Here is an 18,540-nt window from a genome sequence, read left to right on the forward strand (position 1 = left end):
ACTCAATCAATTTTATTTGTGTATACTCATTGTGTAGTTTTAACTTATTATGTAAAGCGCTTTAGAGTAATTTTATTATATTTAGCGCTATATAAATGTTATAATAATAATAATTATTTATTGAGGTTCACTTTCATTTACTTCAGTTGCTATGTTATGTCTATTTTACTTTCGTTTGTTTTTTTATCCTTATTTTGTTTTTCATTTTTGAGTAAATTAAAAGTGAATGCAGTAGTGTTTAATTGTAACACAACTGAATTAGTGGAATTTTTTTACAGTGATGTTATTGTCTCTAAAATGGCATCAGATATTAGTAAGGACTTTTACTTTTAAATCTTATAAACATAATGATTTCATAATTAGAAACATGTTTAAAAAATCAAATACTCTTTGCCATAACATCATTTAATTTAAAGTAACTATTAGTCATCGACAGTTATATCTCATGTTTAAATGTTTAAATCGTGCACATGAATACCGTGCCAATAGCTTCAACTTCGTATTCTAAAAACAGAGTAATCAAATTACATGACTGAGTAATCGAACTATATGACTTTGTTTAATTATCTGGCACACTTTTTATGGAAACAAACGCAAACGAAATATGTTTGTCGCCATTCATTAACCCCTTTTTGTACATACAGTTTTATGTTTTCTACAGTGAATTATTTATGACAGCCTATTGACTAATATCGACAAATGTACACTACTTACAAACTAAATAATATCTCAATGTCACTGTAAATTAAGGAGTTCATAGCGATCAATGCCCTCAGTTCTTCTCGTGGTCCCCCGACAGGTGCCTGCTCAGACTGTGGAACGACTCAGCCTCACTCAATTGGTCCTCCTCGTCGTCGATAAACTTTAATGCGTCGAAAATATCTTTCTTTTCTCCAGCCGCCGCTTTCCCAGCAATGTCGGTCTCTTTGTTGCCAGACTTCGTATTAAACTCAAGAACAGGTTGTGTCAGAGAGAGGTCCGAAAATATAGCTCCAAATCGTTTGCTGTCCCCACTACCGGGTCGCTTGGTCTTCTCCTTGCTTACAGAAGCCGGTTTACGCTTAATTGGTTCTGTTGCATCGGAGGGACCAAGCTGAGGATGCAATGACAATCGCTCGTGTAGCTCTCTCAGAAACACGTCTGCTGCTATACCTAAATCCCAAAATATAAACCACTAATTAACACCATGTTTGGGATATTTCGAATCTGATTTGCTCTGTACGAAGTTATCTTTTGTCCTTCTGATTTTCTCATTATGGTGCCTACAACTTTAACCAATGCAAACTCATGTGATCCGAACTTGATACGATTCTGATATTTTGTTAGGGTGAGGGTTAGGGTTTTAGGACAAAGCTGGTACATTGTCAGCACTGTTCACTGGCTAAATGTTTGAACTTACCCCCCGTCGAGACAGTGTTTCGCAAACAAAGTATTCTGTGTCTTCTTTTTTTGTGTGTATTTATCATTTGCTACGAATTTTTCAGGTCTGTTAATAAAAATTCTCTGTCAGGAATAGTATATTTTTGTGTAAAACTTTTATTTTCCGCCTAAAAGACTTTTATATAAAAGAAAAATTTCAAACCTGATGATCCACTGTCGAGACACATTGCGTTAGTCACGGCGTTCAAAATGATGTCTCCTAAAATCTGTCTGTGGAGATGCTACAACAAATTAAAACAATGTGAGATATCATCATAATATTCGATGGTATTATTTAAGGTATAAGGCCCTCATGTTTGCTACTAATATTATTTATATTAAATCTGAAATATGGATAATAGCAAACACTTTCAGTCATAGAATTATCGGTGGAATTAAAAGAAATTGGGCAGAGAGGTTGACTTGTGTGAACAATTAAAAGAGTACCCCCTCTAGATCTGAAAAAAGCACATTTTTAGAAATGCAGCAAGAATGCGAATAAGGAGGAAATTGAACATATCTGCTCCACAATTTAATACTTTGCATGCAACCTCGATCCCGACGTAAATGGTTATTTCCGTTATGCACCTAGCTATGACTCTAACTTACAAAGGCGTTGTACAATGTACTACATCACGCTGCAAGGGGGATACAAGGAATAAAACGTATAATAATTTTCATAATTTTGTGGTGGAGAATTCATGAAATACACTACAATTCGGAAACATCAATTGATGGTGATTCCACATTATTAGTTTACCGTCCTTACCACGTCCTTTGCCCTCTGCAGGAGCGTGATGACGGAGGCGATCTGGTCCTCCATCGCCAGCAGACGACTACACTCGATCTCAACCGCCTCCAGCTGGAACTGGGAGGAAGTCATGTGTTTACGACAGGAAGCCAGGTCAGACCGAAGTCGCTCGATTTCCTAAGGATTAAAAACATTCAGAAAGGTTTTTTTAATACGAAGTTCCAAGATGAAACAAAGTTCCTGGCTAATGCAATATTTATCTTGTATTTAGATACATATAATATATATGTGCAAGTTTTTATCATGCAACTCAATTATACGTACAACACGTCAACTGACGCCCTTTTATACCTTATCGCAAATGATGATAGCTGTCAAGAATTCTAACAGTTTCCAGAACTAACTGTGAATATGAACACATTTATTATTTTGCTATTTTCCAGCGCTTAAAATTTATATTGCAATTATAAAAAACTCTTCACGATTGATAACAGCCGGTTTAACTTTCACATTGGGGTATTATACAATGTATTATACTTGTAATATTTCAGCTACCCCAAAAAACGTTGGACGTATGTAAAAGATGTTGATGTACATACTATCAATTCAATGTAGTTGCTGATATGTGGCTCTACAGAAAATTCGAAGCTGTCATTAAGCTTCGTGTAACGTGCTTCAAGTTTTTCACTGTTTAATAATTATATAATAATGTATATTCATTTATATTTGACCTCTTTTAAATTCCCTAACACATCTTACGTTAAATATTTATGATTCTATGAAACGATTGGGAAAATGGGGCAAAATAGATCACAGCGAAAATTACTGGATCTACGATACACTGATCCTATGGGTAGTTCGGGAGTTCACCTGAGATTGGTCCCGATTGATTTGCGACAGAGAGTTCACGTCCTCCTGTAGTCGGATGAGGAGCTTCCGCTCTGGGCGTGGGGACGGACCATTGCTGCCATCTGGTGGGGACCCCCCACATCCGGTACTGCGACTGTCCAGGCTGATGGAGTCGATGTCTCGCAGTAAGTCGGTCATATTGGAGAGACCCGCACGGCGCCTCTCGCACGTAGAATTCTCTCCATCACCTTAAAAAAGTTTTACATATAACAAAATTGATGGATAAGCGATCATTATCTGCCTTTGTTGAATGAAATTTGTTTGAGACAAATGCACTTCTTGAGACCTGATTTATGTAAAAACTTCTTTTACAAGATACCGGTATCAACTTCAATTTCTGGAAGATATTTAATGCACACGTGGAAAAAATTAAATCTGAACATTTTAAAACATATCTGTCTTTAAATGCTTTTGGCGTAAAATTGTTTTTTAAAATTGATGAAATAAAACAAATTGTTAAAAGAAGAAATCTTTCATCAACGTTAAATGGCATAATCCAGTGCTAGTATTTATGTGGGAATAAGCATACTTAGAAAACTTAACTTTGGGCAGGAATTCAAGTAAAAGCATAACCGTACCCAGGGTAATTCGAGTATTGGTCAACTTAAACAATTACAGTTTTCAACATTTACCCGATCTGTGTAATAAACTTTATTGTGTGTCATACATTTTAGACAAGTTTTAATCAGGAAAAAAAATTGATAACGAACAGAGCGTTAGTACATACTAGTTAAATGTTTTGGTAAATCTAATTAATTTTTTTTACATGTTTTGCAAATAGGAAATCAATTTGTTAAGTAAACAAATACTCTTTATATTTTTATTATGTATGATTTATCTTGCGACATACTAGTAACATTTTGATTCAATAGGCTATTGTAATTAAAAAGGATTGAAAACCGAAACAAAAGAATAAATTGATTAACCAAGGAATTTATTTCTTTTAATCTATTTTATGTATATATCTGCCATCTTTTATAAAGTTATACTTAATAAATAAATCACTTTAATAAAAAAATAATAAATCACTTTAATAAATAAATTTGGATTGCATTTCGCAATTACAGTTGAATATTATTATTGTACAAAAATTAATGTGTCACAAGTTTTAGTTTTCTCTTCCAGTTATTAGTAACATTTAAATAATAACCTTCGTATCCCAGCGCCATAGAGTCCAGTGGTAGACTCTCGGACATATCGGATAGCGTGTTGAAACCCGAGGACAGACTGGCCTGGTCATTGCTTCGGTCCTCGCCTTTCTGAGCTCTGTAAATAAATGTTAGAATTCTTTTAATAAAAACTATGCATTTCACAAAAACTGTACCTATGAAAATTGAAAGTTTCGACGGTTCAACTGCACAATTTCTTTAATTAAAGGTTGCACTCATCACTGTTTATTTTTCTGTGATTTTTTTAGGAAGCTAAATATTATTTTCCATTTTTTTTTTACATTATATAACAGGTTTTTTTTTCAGAAATAACTTATTCCAGGAATTACTGAATACATGTAGGCTAAATATAAACACATGGAAATATTATCAGGAAATGAATAAAACCCCATACCGCGCTGAAGATTCATCATCAGAATTAAATGGTGTAATTTTTCCAAGACTTTCCAAATCCCGGACTTTTGTTAAACAGTGCTTCAAGTTTTCTCGAATTCGTTCGTACACACGTAACATGTCTTCTAACCTCTTGTTACTCTGAAAGTTTTTTTCTTGAAGTGTACATATTTCTCTGTCAGCGTCAAACAGATCATGCTGGAGTTTATTGTTCACCGTTAATAAATCCCGTACTTCATTCTCGCGGATTTCCCGGAGATGGTTCAACTCCGTAGCAAGAATCTGGAGCGACCTGCTATCGCCATGTTGGTCAAAATACGACAGATCCCAGGGACACGACTGACGTTTGTCCGCCTTCACTTCTTGTTGGAGCCGCTTGTCGTATCTCTCCGTTTTCGCGACTCGCTTTGACATTTGCATCGCTGTTTCCCTGGTAACGCCATCTCCGGAACGATTTTCCCCGTAAAACGCCGATACGATATTCCTCCTGGAAAACAGAGGTTCCGGCTCGTCTCCGTAAGTAGCCGCTGCACTTCGGCTTATACCAATATAGGAACGACGAAGGACATTTTCCCGAGACTGTTCACTGTTTTGGAAGGAGATATCCTCGATGATTCCTCGGATGTTATTGGCGAGTAGTTTGAGTTCGGTTGTACTCCTGTGTCGGGTGGACGCTTGTTTCCGGTGACGTCCAGAACGAGGTGCTTTCTTGGCCGTGACGGGGGACAGTTGTAAGGTGCGGGGACGTGGCGGTTTCTGATCCATTGTAGGCGAAATACTAAAATGTTTACAAATCAACGCAGAAAAACGTTCTACGTTTTAATTCCATCCACTTCCTGACTCGAAGAACAAGATAACGGATACAAGGTTTTCAGATATATATTTTTTTTAAAAGCTCCCAAGTATCGCATTACAAAGATAATTTAAGCTCGACTCGGAATATTGAAATTTGAATGGAAGAAATCCAAGTCGATATGAAGCAGTTTCAATGATATTTTGTTCAGATGAGGCGACCCCCTGTCTTGAGATGATAAGGATAAGAAAATCCCCATTCCTGCCCGTCACTCGTGTAAGCTAGCCGATACGCTCTGTGCAGCATCATCAGTCGAGTTACATCCATGAATGAAGTGCGCGTTATGTTTTATCTTTTTCCCTCCTCATATATTTATGATCAATGTATAGTTCTTATCATATTTTTAACAGAAACCACCCTTTTATCTTAGTATCAAGCAAAATGTTTTTCTTTTTACTATTTTTAACATATTACTATCTTTGTCGTAAATATATTTATTAGACGACGACTCAAACTGATTTAAGTGTCCCCGTTTTTCCTGTAAGAAAAAATGGTGAAACTCTGATTCTAACGCCTGTATATAAAAATGCTAATCCACCATAGTCTTAATTAGTATGTTTTTAACCTTACAAATTACCTGCCGTTCTTTTTGAACACCTGTTTACAAGACAGCTGCCAGATTACTAATAACCTGGTGTTATCTGCTCTCAGTCAGAAAACTGTAGATCAGCGAGTTACAAGGCGCCTTATCAATGGATACACGGGCGAAAAACATCCTAGGGCTTCAGCTCATTAACAGATACAGACTCCATTCTGATCCCTACCGGAAAAAATACCAATGGTGCAGGTTTACTCAACCATAAATCTCTCTCTCTCTCTCTCTCTCTCTCTCTCTCTCTCTCTCAGTAAAAGTCACGTAGTGTTAACCGCCCAATCCCCTGAAATTCAAATTTAAAAAAAATCCATAGTAATATTACCGAAAATAGGCCTCGGTACCTCCAAGACTAAAAACAATATCAGCTGTATGTTTGTTAAGACAATTAGATCACATATTTTTATATAATATACAGATGTATGTACATACTACTATCACATGATATTTGAAATCAATTTGTTCAAGTTCATTTATAAAATAAAATTATTACTTAGTATGTAATAAATGTAATAATAGATACCCTTTTTCCATATCATAGCCTGTATCAGCCCTTGACCAATATACCTCGGGCTGATATTGGAGTTGGTATAATTCTGTCTTTTGACTGATCTCTTGATTTTTTCCCGACATCGTTTAAAGCCGAAAACATTAGACTCATAACTTGATCAAAACTGTTGTAAACACATGTTCATATTTGTGTCGTAAAAACTTTGGTAAGTCTCAGCTGAATCTTTCTAAATTAATATCGATTGAATGATTATAATACAGACTAAACATATCTATTAAAAAAATTCTGCATGCATTTTTTATAATTAAGCCTAATTTATTTGGAGCTTGTTTAAAATTGAAATTCAAATGACGGTATATAAAGTGTTGTTGACTTATTGAAAAGTCTTTCAACGTGTATGTTTATTTCTTTAAACAATGTGACTTCAAATGTCTATCACATGACGATCTCCATAATATTGAAAGCATGCTTTGCAGTGAGGACATGTATATCGCACAGTAGCGATGCTATATCCCCTTCACGAGGGGATAATTAACATAACTGATTAAACTTATATATTAACCACATCCAAACCGTATCAGATGCGTATCCAAACCGATCCTATTTGGAAAAACAAGGTCATCCAAACCTGTTCCGTTGTTCAAAATTAATCGACATAAACTGCTTATTTACATAATTTTCACATAAACTTCGTAGAAAATTAAAGATTTATATGCTTTTAAATAAATATGGCGATCTCTTTAATGTTAAAGTAAACAATGTTAGCGTTAAATAACAAGAAAAATTATCAAGAAACAAACGGTGCCGCCATTTTCACTTTATCCAAACACGTCACTACCGGCGCGGATACACGACAGTGGTTATGCATTAGCAGGAATCGAATTATTTTAATATTTGATAAATCATCCATTTTTTTTTTGGTTGTTATTAAAATGAATCACAAAAAATTGAAAACATATATAAATGAAACAGTTTGTTAGACTTTTTCATATGTGTTTTAAAATAGTGAACTTGTGAGATATCTAAATGTTTTTCTACATTGTTCTATCGTTAACTTTTTTGGCTCATTCCCGGGAAACATCAGGTAAAATAATGCATAGATATTTACACCCATCTCTCTCTCTCTCTCTCTCTCTCTCTCTCTCTCTCTCTCTCTCTCTCTCTCTCTCTCTCTCTCTCTCTCAGTAAAAGTCACGTAGTGTTAACCGCCCAATCCCCTGAAAATTCAAATTTTAAAAAAATCCATAGTAATATTACCGAAAATAGGCCTCGGTACCTCCAAGACTAAAAAAAATATTTTTAGACCCCCCCCCCCCTAAAAATGTTCCTGGATCAGCGCATTTATACGTAAAAGTCTAAGGTATTTGTTTGATCAACAAAAACTAATATGCTGAAAAATATCAATAAAACAATACATTTAGTGGGTCAGTAGGATTTTTTTTTCTTACTAGATTTTATTCGCATATGGCGACATAAAAAGTTAAGATTTGTTTTTTTTTAGGTTCTTGAAAGAAAACGTAGGGTGAATTAGTGGACGAAACATACTCTCTCTCTCTCTCTCTCTCTCTCTCTCTCTCTCTCTCTCTAATTGATTTATTCTTCTTAAAGCTTGTTATATAGTTGTATTATTTTATCAGCTATATACTTAGACAAGTAAATCTAAATAGAAAAAAAACCTTAACGTATTGACTTCGTTACGAATCAATGATACGTCCCAGGGCCTAGAACATACGATTGAAAAGCTTCTTTCAATTATTTAACTATGTTAATTAAAATTGTTTAAACTAACTTTCACGGCAGGGTTATTAGTATTCAGTTTTTAAAGAGAAATAACATCGAGCCATTTTTTGTTATCATTACCCTGAGTTACACTCGTGGAAATACATTCTGAATAAGGAGGAGACAAAATCGAGAAATTGAAGCAGGTGCGTATTACACCTACCAAAATGCGAACTCGGATTTGGAATATTGTAGCTCTATTGCTACTTGTGGCAGTTTCTGTGAGCAAAGCCGAAACCTGTGAAAGCCTGCTATACGAGTCGGATGTCCCCCTCGCCTTCAATATCCGCGCCTATGAGACCATTACGACGTTTCCGGGGTCACTGATGGGGACCTGTTCAGACAGGTGTCTGAGGGACCCCTCGTGTCTGGCCGTGGAGATCTGCGAGTCCGGAGGTACCAAGTACTGTCGACTGGTGCGGGGCTGGACCCCCGGCTACATGGGAGTGACCGGTACGGAGACATGCCAGCAGTACGCAGTCGTAAGTTAACTGTATATTATAAATAGACTGGTGTTTTTTATTCAGCATATGAAGATTGACAATTTTGGCGCCCATTTTAACCCCGTTCGCCAACATCTTTAATAGACGAAAAATATTTAGAGCCACATCAAATTCATGACTATTTTCTTTTGGGGATTTTACATATTTTTGTTCTGAGCAAAGGGAAAACAGAGTATATAAAATGTATAGTATTATTATTCAAGAATCCAGTAAGTGTAAAAATCTTTTACAATATCACGCGGGTATCAAATATATTTTATACTATTTGTATTTGACAGTTTTATACGTTGAAAATTTGAAGAAGAAAAAATTCGATAAAAGGCTTCAAGGTTTAATTTCAAATAGTTATTCAAACTTTTTCAACTTTAAAGATAATTTTAGTTAAAGGATCATGGTCACGATTTTGGTCAATTTCTATTTTTTCTGTTTTTATTATTTACAATACTTTATGAATGCATTTCTAATGATTAAATGAAATTTGAGAGTCAGTCGTAGAATTAAAAGGAAGATACATGGCTCACAATTCGTTGTCATGTAAACAAGGCTCGTGCCCTGCTTTTGTTTACATAGGTTCAATATACCAGTAAAAATCGTTTTCAACTTGCTTTGTCTATGTTGTAGTTCATTTCAAGCATAAATAAACAGTTCCTAACGTTTAACACATTCATTTTAGGTATTAAACTGGAATTTTTACATTTCAGCATTCAAAATATAAACAAAAGCTTTGTTTACATATCAAGAAATGTAAGCTCTGTAACTCGCTTATATCTCAACGAATAACACTCAAATTTTGGTTGCCTATTAACAATGTCTTATTGAAACATTGTAAACATTAAAATCGGAAAAATAATTTTTGACCAAAATCGTGACCATGTCCCTTTAAAAGGATTTGGGTGGTTTTGATGTTAATGATTTCTTCAGATATCAGTGTAGAACAAGAATACTTGTGTAAATATTAATAAGTTAAACGGTAAAATTATAATATGTTGCATTTCAAGGAAGACAAAGCTCTATTGAATTTAACCAACCGATTCCTGAAAAACTGAAATAAATTGATAAAAAGATTTTTCGAGTTGTACAATTATATTATCCCTGTTTATTAAGGAACTGAACACGACTTGTGGTGCGTTGGAGTTCTACGACAGAGAGACGGCGCAATGTGTACAGCAAGGTAATATTATTTTTCTATGGGGCTGTATTTACATATGTAGTTGTTTCAGACAGTGAAGGTTGTTACAATGAACTATTTAAAAAAAGTTACTAGTATTTGTTTACGTGTGAAAGCGTTATTTACTTACTCCCGAATTCCCGTTACTAGCCAAGCCAACTGCCCACCCGATTTTTATATATTTTGAGACCTTTGTCAAAGTCGGTACATGTGTACTGTATATTTACATGTAATATTTGCCTTTTTGTCCAGTAAGTGCAAAAGGGGGGGGGTGCGTTGGACAATGGCTACACATTATATTATCTAAGCAAAAATTATAGACGTTGATTTAGATATTATATATTAATCTGTGCTCTACATTTAATCTGAATATCAAATGATGTCTTTTGAAAATGTCACAAATTTTCTTCCTTTTAGCAATTTACCTTGTCAATAAAGGCTGCTTAATGAAATAATTTAAAGTTGCTTTTTAATTGATCTATTAACTAAAGCATTTTAAAGGGTCATGCCAAATATTTCAAACTTTTTAACAAGAGTATTTCTAATCAATGCTTGACAAAACTTTGAATGCTTTTGTCAGTGTAATGCTTGGTATGTCATGTTTCAAACTGACCGCCAGATAAAATATGTGTGTCATTTTGTATCGACTGGCTTTCGTTTGTTGCCATTTATTTTTTATTTTGCAAAATGATCGTCATAGAACTTTTTTTTCATATATTGATCAATCAGTACAAAAAATTGATATTTCGATAATTAAACAAAAACTATACAAGAAGGCTCCTTTGAAAATGAATTGCCACTTTAATTAGTCGTTACTTTGGAAACGCCGTTCTGTTTCTTGTTTTTTCTCTTTTTTGGGGACATGCTGCTTAATAAAGATAATTTGTATATTGTTACAATATTCATAACGTTTTATTTACCACTTTATCCTCGTTACGGTTTCAGTATAATTTTTAAGTTTTAGTCTCATATTAACAGAATTTGAAACCCAGTAGAGGTCAGCCCGACATTAATTAAAGTTTATTGTGTTTGGTCTAGTACGGAAGCGTATTAATGCAATAATTATAACATTTTTATTTATTAATTTATTTTTTATTTATTTGTTTATAAGTATATTTATTTATCTATTTGTTTGTTTATTTCTTCGTCATATTTTAAAAGTGTCAATGTGGCACTTACACGTTTCCGTTGGTCATGATTTGTGGACACAAAATTAAATTCATAAATTTACATATATACACAAGACAAATATTGTTCAGCCAGTACCACAGAGATAGAAAAGGTAATCGTAGTAGGCGTTACAAATATATCTTATAGCTTCGGATTGGTTTGAAAAAAAAAAGAACTAAACAGATAGCTATTTTTCAGACGTATGTAACTTTGAGTTGACAACGGAACCATCGTGTTTCCTGACGGAGACCACTGGTGACATTTTCGACTGGACGAGAAGATCGGTATGTTTACTGTCACAGACTATCAACTGGATCAGTACATGATTTTCCTATGTAGTTAATGCAGCGATTCTTTAAAATGTCATATATACTGTATGTGGTTAATAAACTGTCGAAGAAATATGACACGTTAAACAACATATCATTCTACATCAAGAAAATCTTTTAATTTATTTTGAAAAGTATTAAAAACGAAGATAACGATTTTATATTAATAATATAAAATTTTCATCGATTTCGAGGTTTTGTAACCGGTTCTTTCGTAATTGGCAATTACCTCCCTACTAATCTTTACATGAGCGGTTTTAACATGCTTATAACAGGGATCCACATCATCTGTGTCTACTGGACCGCCCTCAGCCAAGGTTGGAAGTTACTATAAATACACAGAAACCTCCTCCCCACGACTCACCGGGGACACGGCCTGGCTGGTCAGCAACAGAGTGTTCGAGGGTAAGACCCAAAGATTTACTATCGCCAATAGATTACATGAGTGATCGGTAGATGAAGTATCGCCCATAGATTACATGTAGGACTAGGAAGTTAAGTATCGCCAAAAGATTACAGGTATGCCCGATAGTAGATTAGATATCGCCAATAGATTACAGTCTGACCGATAGATTATAGAACCATTTTAAAAAGACCTTGGACTTTTTAAAACAAGTTAAAAATAACGATTGCGTAATCTTAGTTAAAAAACCAGATAAATCTTGCTGATTTCAAAGCGTCAGCAATGAAATAGAGAGACCTGCGTCACATTGTTGTTTAACACAACTGCCCAAAGTCCAAGCTCTTGTTAAAATGGTCCTCTGTCGCTAATAGCATACAGGTATGACGGTTAGATGATATATCTGTTTAGCGGTATTTAGTATCAAACCAATATACTGTGCAGTATTACACCTGGCAGTAACGATTGGAACTATAGATATATTGTTAAGTAATGGATAAAGAACAACCTATAGGTTTAGAGATTACAGTTAATAGTTTTTTTAAGAAGCACAAGTAAGAATTTAACAACATAGTTATAAGTTAACGCTTGTAATTTTGAATTTCAGACAAGACATATTGCCTTTCCATGTATTACCATATGTATGGCTCAACGCAAGGAACTCTTAAAATTCAAACCATAACCGGAAGTGACCCCCCAGTGACGCATTGGGAACTGTCTGGTGACCAAAGCAACACGTGGCACAGCCTTGACAAGCTCAACCTGCCTCTGAACAACAACACTATGGTAAATAAACAATGGTCCTTAATAGCGTGTAAATTTAATCTGTAATAGCCTACTATCCTTCAGAATGTGTACAGGTAATCTGTAAAAACAACCAGGCCTTGGCTGCTTATAAATGTAATAGGTAATACCCTAAAGTCCTCGATTTCGTGTACATGCCATCTGCAATAATCTTCATGATTTGGTTTCTTGTACATGTAGTTGGTATGACTCTACAGTCACACACACACATGTTATCTGTAATATCCTACAGTCTTTCGGTAACATAAAAATGTAATCTCAAATACCCTACAGTCTTTGGTTACATTGATTTGTAATACCCTAATCAGTCCCTGATTACATTTAATCTGCAATAACATACACCGTCCTTGGTCACACGTTATCTGTCATTTCCTACCTAAAAATCAAGCTGTTTAATCAATATACCTCACTTGTTTTACAGCAAAAATAATGTAAACAATTGCAGTCCTGTCCTTGGTTACATGTTATCTGTAGTACCCTGCAACTTAAGTTAGTAATAGAAGCAATATTTGCAGTCCTTGGTTACATGTAATCTGTAGTATGTCTCCTACATCATAAGTTAGTAATTGAAGCAATATTTGCGGTCCTTGGTTACACGTAATCTGTAGTATGCCCCCTACAACATAAGTTAGTAATTGAAGCAATATTTCATACATCCTATTGCTTGTAATACAGCAAAAATTATGCAAACAATCACAGTGCTAGGTTACATGTAATATGTAGCACATTGCCTTGGTGTTAAAATACAGTATCACCGAGGTACCTGTATATAGTCAAATAAAGTTCTTGGTTACATTTACATATAATTTGTAATACTCCTCATTAAAATCTAGTTATACAGCAACACGGAAATGGACAATAGATGTCCCTGATAACTAGATATTTGTTAAAATCAGTTAAATAATCCTATAATATTACACTGAAAGCAACAAGGAAAAACAGTTACCAAAGTTTCTGTCAACTTCTCGGTGACATTTATATTACCCTACCTCATTTTCGTGGTTAAAATTTATTGTATTTACTTGTAGTATACATGTACAGCTTGGACATCGCATTTAATATTCCGAACATGTAATGGGTAACCTAAAGAGAGAAATTATCGCTATACATCAAAAGATCTTGAGATTGGACAGATAAAGCTTATAATAGGCGATTTTTAATAGAAAAACATGTTTTTGTTGGTTATAAGAAGAACTGTCGAATGCCTAGATCGAGGCATTTTTTTAATCGCACTGAATCTGTTTTTAAGTTGTAGTGTTTTAAAACAAAATAAAATCAACGCGGTTTTTAGCTCACCTGAGCTGAAAGCTCAAGTGAGCTTTTCTGATCGCATTTTGTCTGTCGTCGGTCTGTCTGTCTCTCTGTCCGTAAATTTTCCACATTTTCAACATCTTCTCAAGAACTACTGGGCCATTTTCAACCAAAATTGGCACAAATAATCCATAGGCAAAGGGGATTCAAAGTTGTGAAAATTAAGGGCCACACCGTTTTTCAAGGGGAGATAATTAGAAATTAATGAAAAATTAGTTAATGAAAAACTATATATGATATTAGTCAAATTTGGCCCCCAAAATTCGCTATTTTTAAAATGATTCAGGTACATTAACTTCTTGTGTTATTTTATAAAAGAGTTGACATGAAATATGTTTTTCACCAATTTATTTGATTTATATGCACTCACTGGCAGTATATGACGTCATTTTTATAATTCAATCAAAATCAACCAAAAATTGACATTTTTCTTATCTTTTTTTCGAATGGGAAATATAGGGCGACTCTTTGAACAAGAACGAACTTTTTGACACTTATAAGTATTGGAAAGATACATCTTTGGTGAAAATATTTTGTTTGTTCAAGTAGTCGCTCAATGTTTCCCTAAAGAAAAACTGCCTCAAAACAAGCCGTTTCATGCTAAAAATGAGAAAATGGCGGGAAAAGGTAAACTTTATGATGTCATATTTTTAAATTGTGGGCACTAAAATCAAAATGAAAATTATGAAAAAACTTCAAATGTATATTTGTACAAATAAAACAAAGAATTACAGTAAAATGACAATGTTCATTTTAGGGGGCCATTTTAGGCTCAACCCATATATAGTCCTTTTCAAAAATCTTCTTCTCAAGAACCATAAAGCCAGGAAAGCTGAAACTTGTGTGGAAGCATCCTCAGGTAGTGTAGATTCAAAGTTGTGAAAATCGTGACCCTGGGGGTAGGGTGGGGCCACAATGGGGGTCGAAGTTTTACATAGGAATATATAGAGTAAATCTTTAAAGATCTTCTTCTCAGAAACTAATCAGTAAGGAAAGCTGAGACTTGTGCGGAAACATCCTCAGGTAGTGTAGATTCAAAGTTGTGAAAATCATGACCCCCTGGGGTAGGGTGGGGCCACAATGGGGGTTCGAAGTTTTTCAGTTGTGAAAATCATGACCCCCGGGGGTAGGGTGGGGCCACAATGGGGGTGGAAGTTTTACATAGGAATATATAGAGTAAAACTTTAAAAATCTTCTTCTCAGAAACTAATCAGCCAGGACAGCTGAAACTTGTGTGGAAGCCTCCTCAGGTAGTGTTGATTCAAATTTGTGAAAATCATGACCCCCGGGGGTAGGGTGGGCCACAATGGGGGGGGGGGGTCGAAGTTTTACATAGGAATATATAGAGTAAATCTTTAAAAATCTTCTTCTCAGAAACTAATCGGCCAGGAAAGCTGAAACTTGTGCAGAAGCATCCTCATGTAGTGTAGATTCAAATTGTGAAAATCATGACCCCCAGGGGTAGGGTGGGGCCACAATGGGGGTCGAAGTTTTACATAGGAATATATAGAGTAAATCTTTAAAAATCTTCTTCTCAGAAACTAATCAGCCAGGAAAGCTGAAACTTGTGTGGAAGCCTCCTCAGGTAGTGTAGATTCAAAGTTGTGAAAATCATAACTTCCGGGGGGAGGGTGGGGTCACAATGGGGGGGGGGTCAAAGTTTTACATAGGTATATATGGAGTAAATCTTTAAAAATCTTCTTCTCAGAAACTAATCAGCCAGATAATTCTCTATAATTGTTAAGACCGGCTCCAGGACAATTCTTCGGCCTCACAAGAAGGTTCAGAGTTTGATGTAGCTTTATATCCAATATATAAACAATTGGTAAGGATCTTTTTCAGAACTGCAATACTCAACATGTGATATGACTTTAAAATCATCCTGTTAGAAAAGGGACTATTGATTATAAACAAAAGAATATCCAGGGGAAAAAATTGAGTTTATTTATACAGGATCTACATGTATTATTGTACATTGTCCAGATAGTTTGTATTATGACTCCATTAAGCTGGTTTTATCATACCTATGGTTCCTCAGGTGAGCGATGTGGCCTCTTGTTAGTGGTGGGGGTTGGCTAGGGGTACTTTTTTAAAAATTTGCTTTTGATTTATAAAATTATTTAAATCCATTTTCAGATAAGGTTTGAAGGTATCAGAGGGACCAACTACTACAGCGACATGTCCATCGACTACGTTGTGCTGTGGCCGTTTGCCTGTCCTTAGGTGTCCGAAGGCGGCGGGGAACTAGAACGCCACCTGCCATCAAGAAAAATAACTCTTTGGGGTTTTAGTGATAGAATCTATCTGATTGATAATGACAGTATTTTGCTGATATTTACTCGACAATTGTGTGGTTTTCTTTCGATCGATCTGTTGAATTTTCTTTGTCTCATGTAATTCTACTTCATCTAAAGAGGCTTTTATGCACATGTTTTATCTTTTTTAAATATTCTTATTAGGGCTTTTCGACTTTCGGTCGAAAAGACCTATTGTTTTCGTTCTGTTTTATTAGGGCTTTTCGACTTTCGGTCGAAAAGACCTATTGTTATTCTGATGTTTTATTATTATTATTCTTCTCGACAAAGTTTCGTCAGCGATTTTTTGAAAACGGAAAGACATATTAAAACAACAATACAATAGACTTATAGCATTTTTAAATGACACGCGTATGTAAGGTTTTGGACTTCCGGGTCCGGCACTTCCGGTTTTGACAAGAAAAATACTAAAAATTCATTGAACCACACTATTTTTTTTTATTTTTTGAGTTAGAGCATTCAAGTTTCAGAATTAGATGCATCTTGTCTTGATGTACAAAATCATAAGCGTACGCATTTCTCTATCTCTTACCGTTTTTGAGATATTAGGGATCAAACTTGAGAAAAGGGGGGATGAAAAAGATTTTTTTTTAGCAAACCCCGATATATTTTATAAGACGCCTAATATTGTTCAGGTAGAACTATTTAACATATATTCCAAGTTTCAATAAAATATATTGAGTACTTCCGGTTTTATGAGCCTATGAAAAATTGTCTATGGGAGTTTCAATGTTAAACTAAAATCACGCGTCGTTCGTTTTCTCAAAAAGTTTACAAGTTAACATTACAATATTTCAGATGTATAATGATACACACAATGCGCAGACCGGAAAAGTTTTTGGGTAGACAATTCGAGGAAATTAGGGATCTGCAGGGGCCAACGTACAAAACAGCCCTTTAGCTTTAACTTTTTTATTTCTCTTTTGATTTTAAGAATCTTTTCAGTCTATTGTTTAAAATAAAGAGTAAAATCTTAAAATTATGGTCCGAGGGGCCACTTTTTGACTCCTTATAGGGGTTTGGAAGGCCCAAAGATCATCACATTTTTAAATTTCAAAATGTTTTTAGTAAGAGTTATCTCGCTTTGCTGTAAGAATGTAGAGCAAAAATACTATAGGCATACCAAGTTTTGTGTCCGAGGAATGAATACTTACTTCAATATGATTTTTTGAAAATATTCCTCTGGAGATTAGAAGTGTAGCTTCTTGTAAAATTCTGGAGTTATCTTTCTTTTCACATTGCACTACTCATAAAATCTTATCTAAGCAACCGGGAATACCAAAGCGTTTAGAACACTTGAAAATAAATTAGAGAATAATTTTTTTTGAACATTGAATTAAAAAGGGATAATGGGGCTGTCGAAAAGCCCTTACTTTTTGTTGAAGACAAAAAAAGTTCTAGTTATTATTATTCTTCTCGACAAAGTTTCGTCAGCGATTTTTTGAAAACGGAACCGAAAAATAAAAATTTAATATTAGATTCTTTAAGCAATAGTTTAATTCTCCCGTATGTCCCTCTTTGGACTTCCGGTCTATATACTTCCGGTTAAAACATGTAAAAAACAAAATATTAAAAGGACCTTTGTATCTATTTTATTTTTTAATTATAAACTAAGAAATTTTGGATTTAGATACTTCATAGTTTGATATACAAAATTGTAAGCGACAACTTTTTTCTATCTCTTGCTGTTTTCGAGATATTAGACTTCAAACTATGAAAAAGGGGGTATGAAAAAAGTAAAAATTGAAATAACCACCAAATTTGTTTAATGAGGAATGGGAAATGTTAAAACTGTCATAATTATCATATATTTAAAGTTTCGTTTGAAACCATTGAGAACTTCCGGTTTTATAAGTTGATTAAAAATCGTCTATGGGTGTTTTAATGTTAAACTGAATTCACGCGTGCCACGTTTTCTCAAACAGTTTTCAAGTAAATATTTTCATATTTAATTTTTATAATGAAGGACCAAATACGGAGACCGGAAAAGGTTTTGGGATTAAAATTTTGAAAAAAAGGGATCTAGAGGGGTCAAAGTTGAAAACAGCCCTTTAGCTGTATCTTTTTTATTTTTCATCCGATTTTCAAAATCATTTCGGTAAATAGTTCAGAATAAAGAGTACAATTTAAAAATTATGGTCAGAGGGGCCACCTTTTGACTCCT

General features: G+C 34.6%; 2 protein-coding genes across 2 annotated transcripts; one reads left to right on the forward strand and one right to left on the reverse strand.

Moving 5' to 3' along the window:
• Positions 1-287: 287 nt before the first annotated feature.
• Positions 288-5,721, reverse strand: LOC128158725 (uncharacterized). Its single transcript, XM_052821672.1, has 6 exons — positions 4,643-5,721; positions 4,230-4,345; positions 3,041-3,267; positions 2,189-2,347; positions 1,583-1,661; positions 288-1,152 (listed from the first exon to the last, which is right to left on the reverse strand). The coding sequence occupies exons 1-6, from the start codon at positions 5,404-5,406 to the stop codon at positions 773-775; spliced, it is 1,725 nt and encodes a 574-aa protein (XP_052677632.1). The 5' UTR covers positions 5,407-5,721; the 3' UTR covers positions 288-772.
• A 2,654-nt stretch (positions 5,722-8,375) lies between these two features.
• Positions 8,376-16,512, forward strand: LOC128158732 (MAM domain-containing glycosylphosphatidylinositol anchor protein 1-like). Its single transcript, XM_052821680.1, has 6 exons — positions 8,376-8,858; positions 9,984-10,050; positions 11,416-11,501; positions 11,822-11,951; positions 12,554-12,732; positions 16,198-16,512. The coding sequence occupies exons 1-6, from the start codon at positions 8,544-8,546 to the stop codon at positions 16,282-16,284; spliced, it is 864 nt and encodes a 287-aa protein (XP_052677640.1). The 5' UTR covers positions 8,376-8,543; the 3' UTR covers positions 16,285-16,512.
• Positions 16,513-18,540: the final 2,028 nt, after the last annotated feature.

Source organism: Crassostrea angulata, chromosome 8, assembly GCF_025612915.1.
Source record: "Crassostrea angulata isolate pt1a10 chromosome 8, ASM2561291v2, whole genome shotgun sequence".
In the NCBI taxonomy this organism is placed as follows: domain Eukaryota; kingdom Metazoa; phylum Mollusca; class Bivalvia; order Ostreida; family Ostreidae; genus Magallana; species Magallana angulata.

Coding starts and splice junctions, on each gene's coding strand:
- LOC128158725 (XM_052821672.1), bottom strand. CDS start 5,406: ATGGATCAGAAACCGCCACGTCCCCGCACCTTACAACTGTCCCCCGTC. Junction 4,346..4,642: donor GATGATGAATCTTCAGCGCG/GTATGGGGTTTT, acceptor ATTTATTTACAG/AGCTCAGAAAGGCGAGGACC. Junction 2,348..3,040: donor TCAATCGGGACCAATCTCAG/GTGAACTCCCGA, acceptor TTTAATCCTTAG/GAAATCGAGCGACTTCGGTC.
- LOC128158732 (XM_052821680.1), top strand. CDS start 8,544: ATGCGAACTCGGATTTGGAATATTGTAGCTCTATTGCTACTTGTGGCA. Junction 11,502..11,821: donor TCGACTGGACGAGAAGATCG/GTATGTTTACTG, acceptor TGCTTATAACAG/GGATCCACATCATCTGTGTC. Junction 11,952..12,553: donor CAGCAACAGAGTGTTCGAGG/GTAAGACCCAAA, acceptor TTTGAATTTCAG/ACAAGACATATTGCCTTTCC.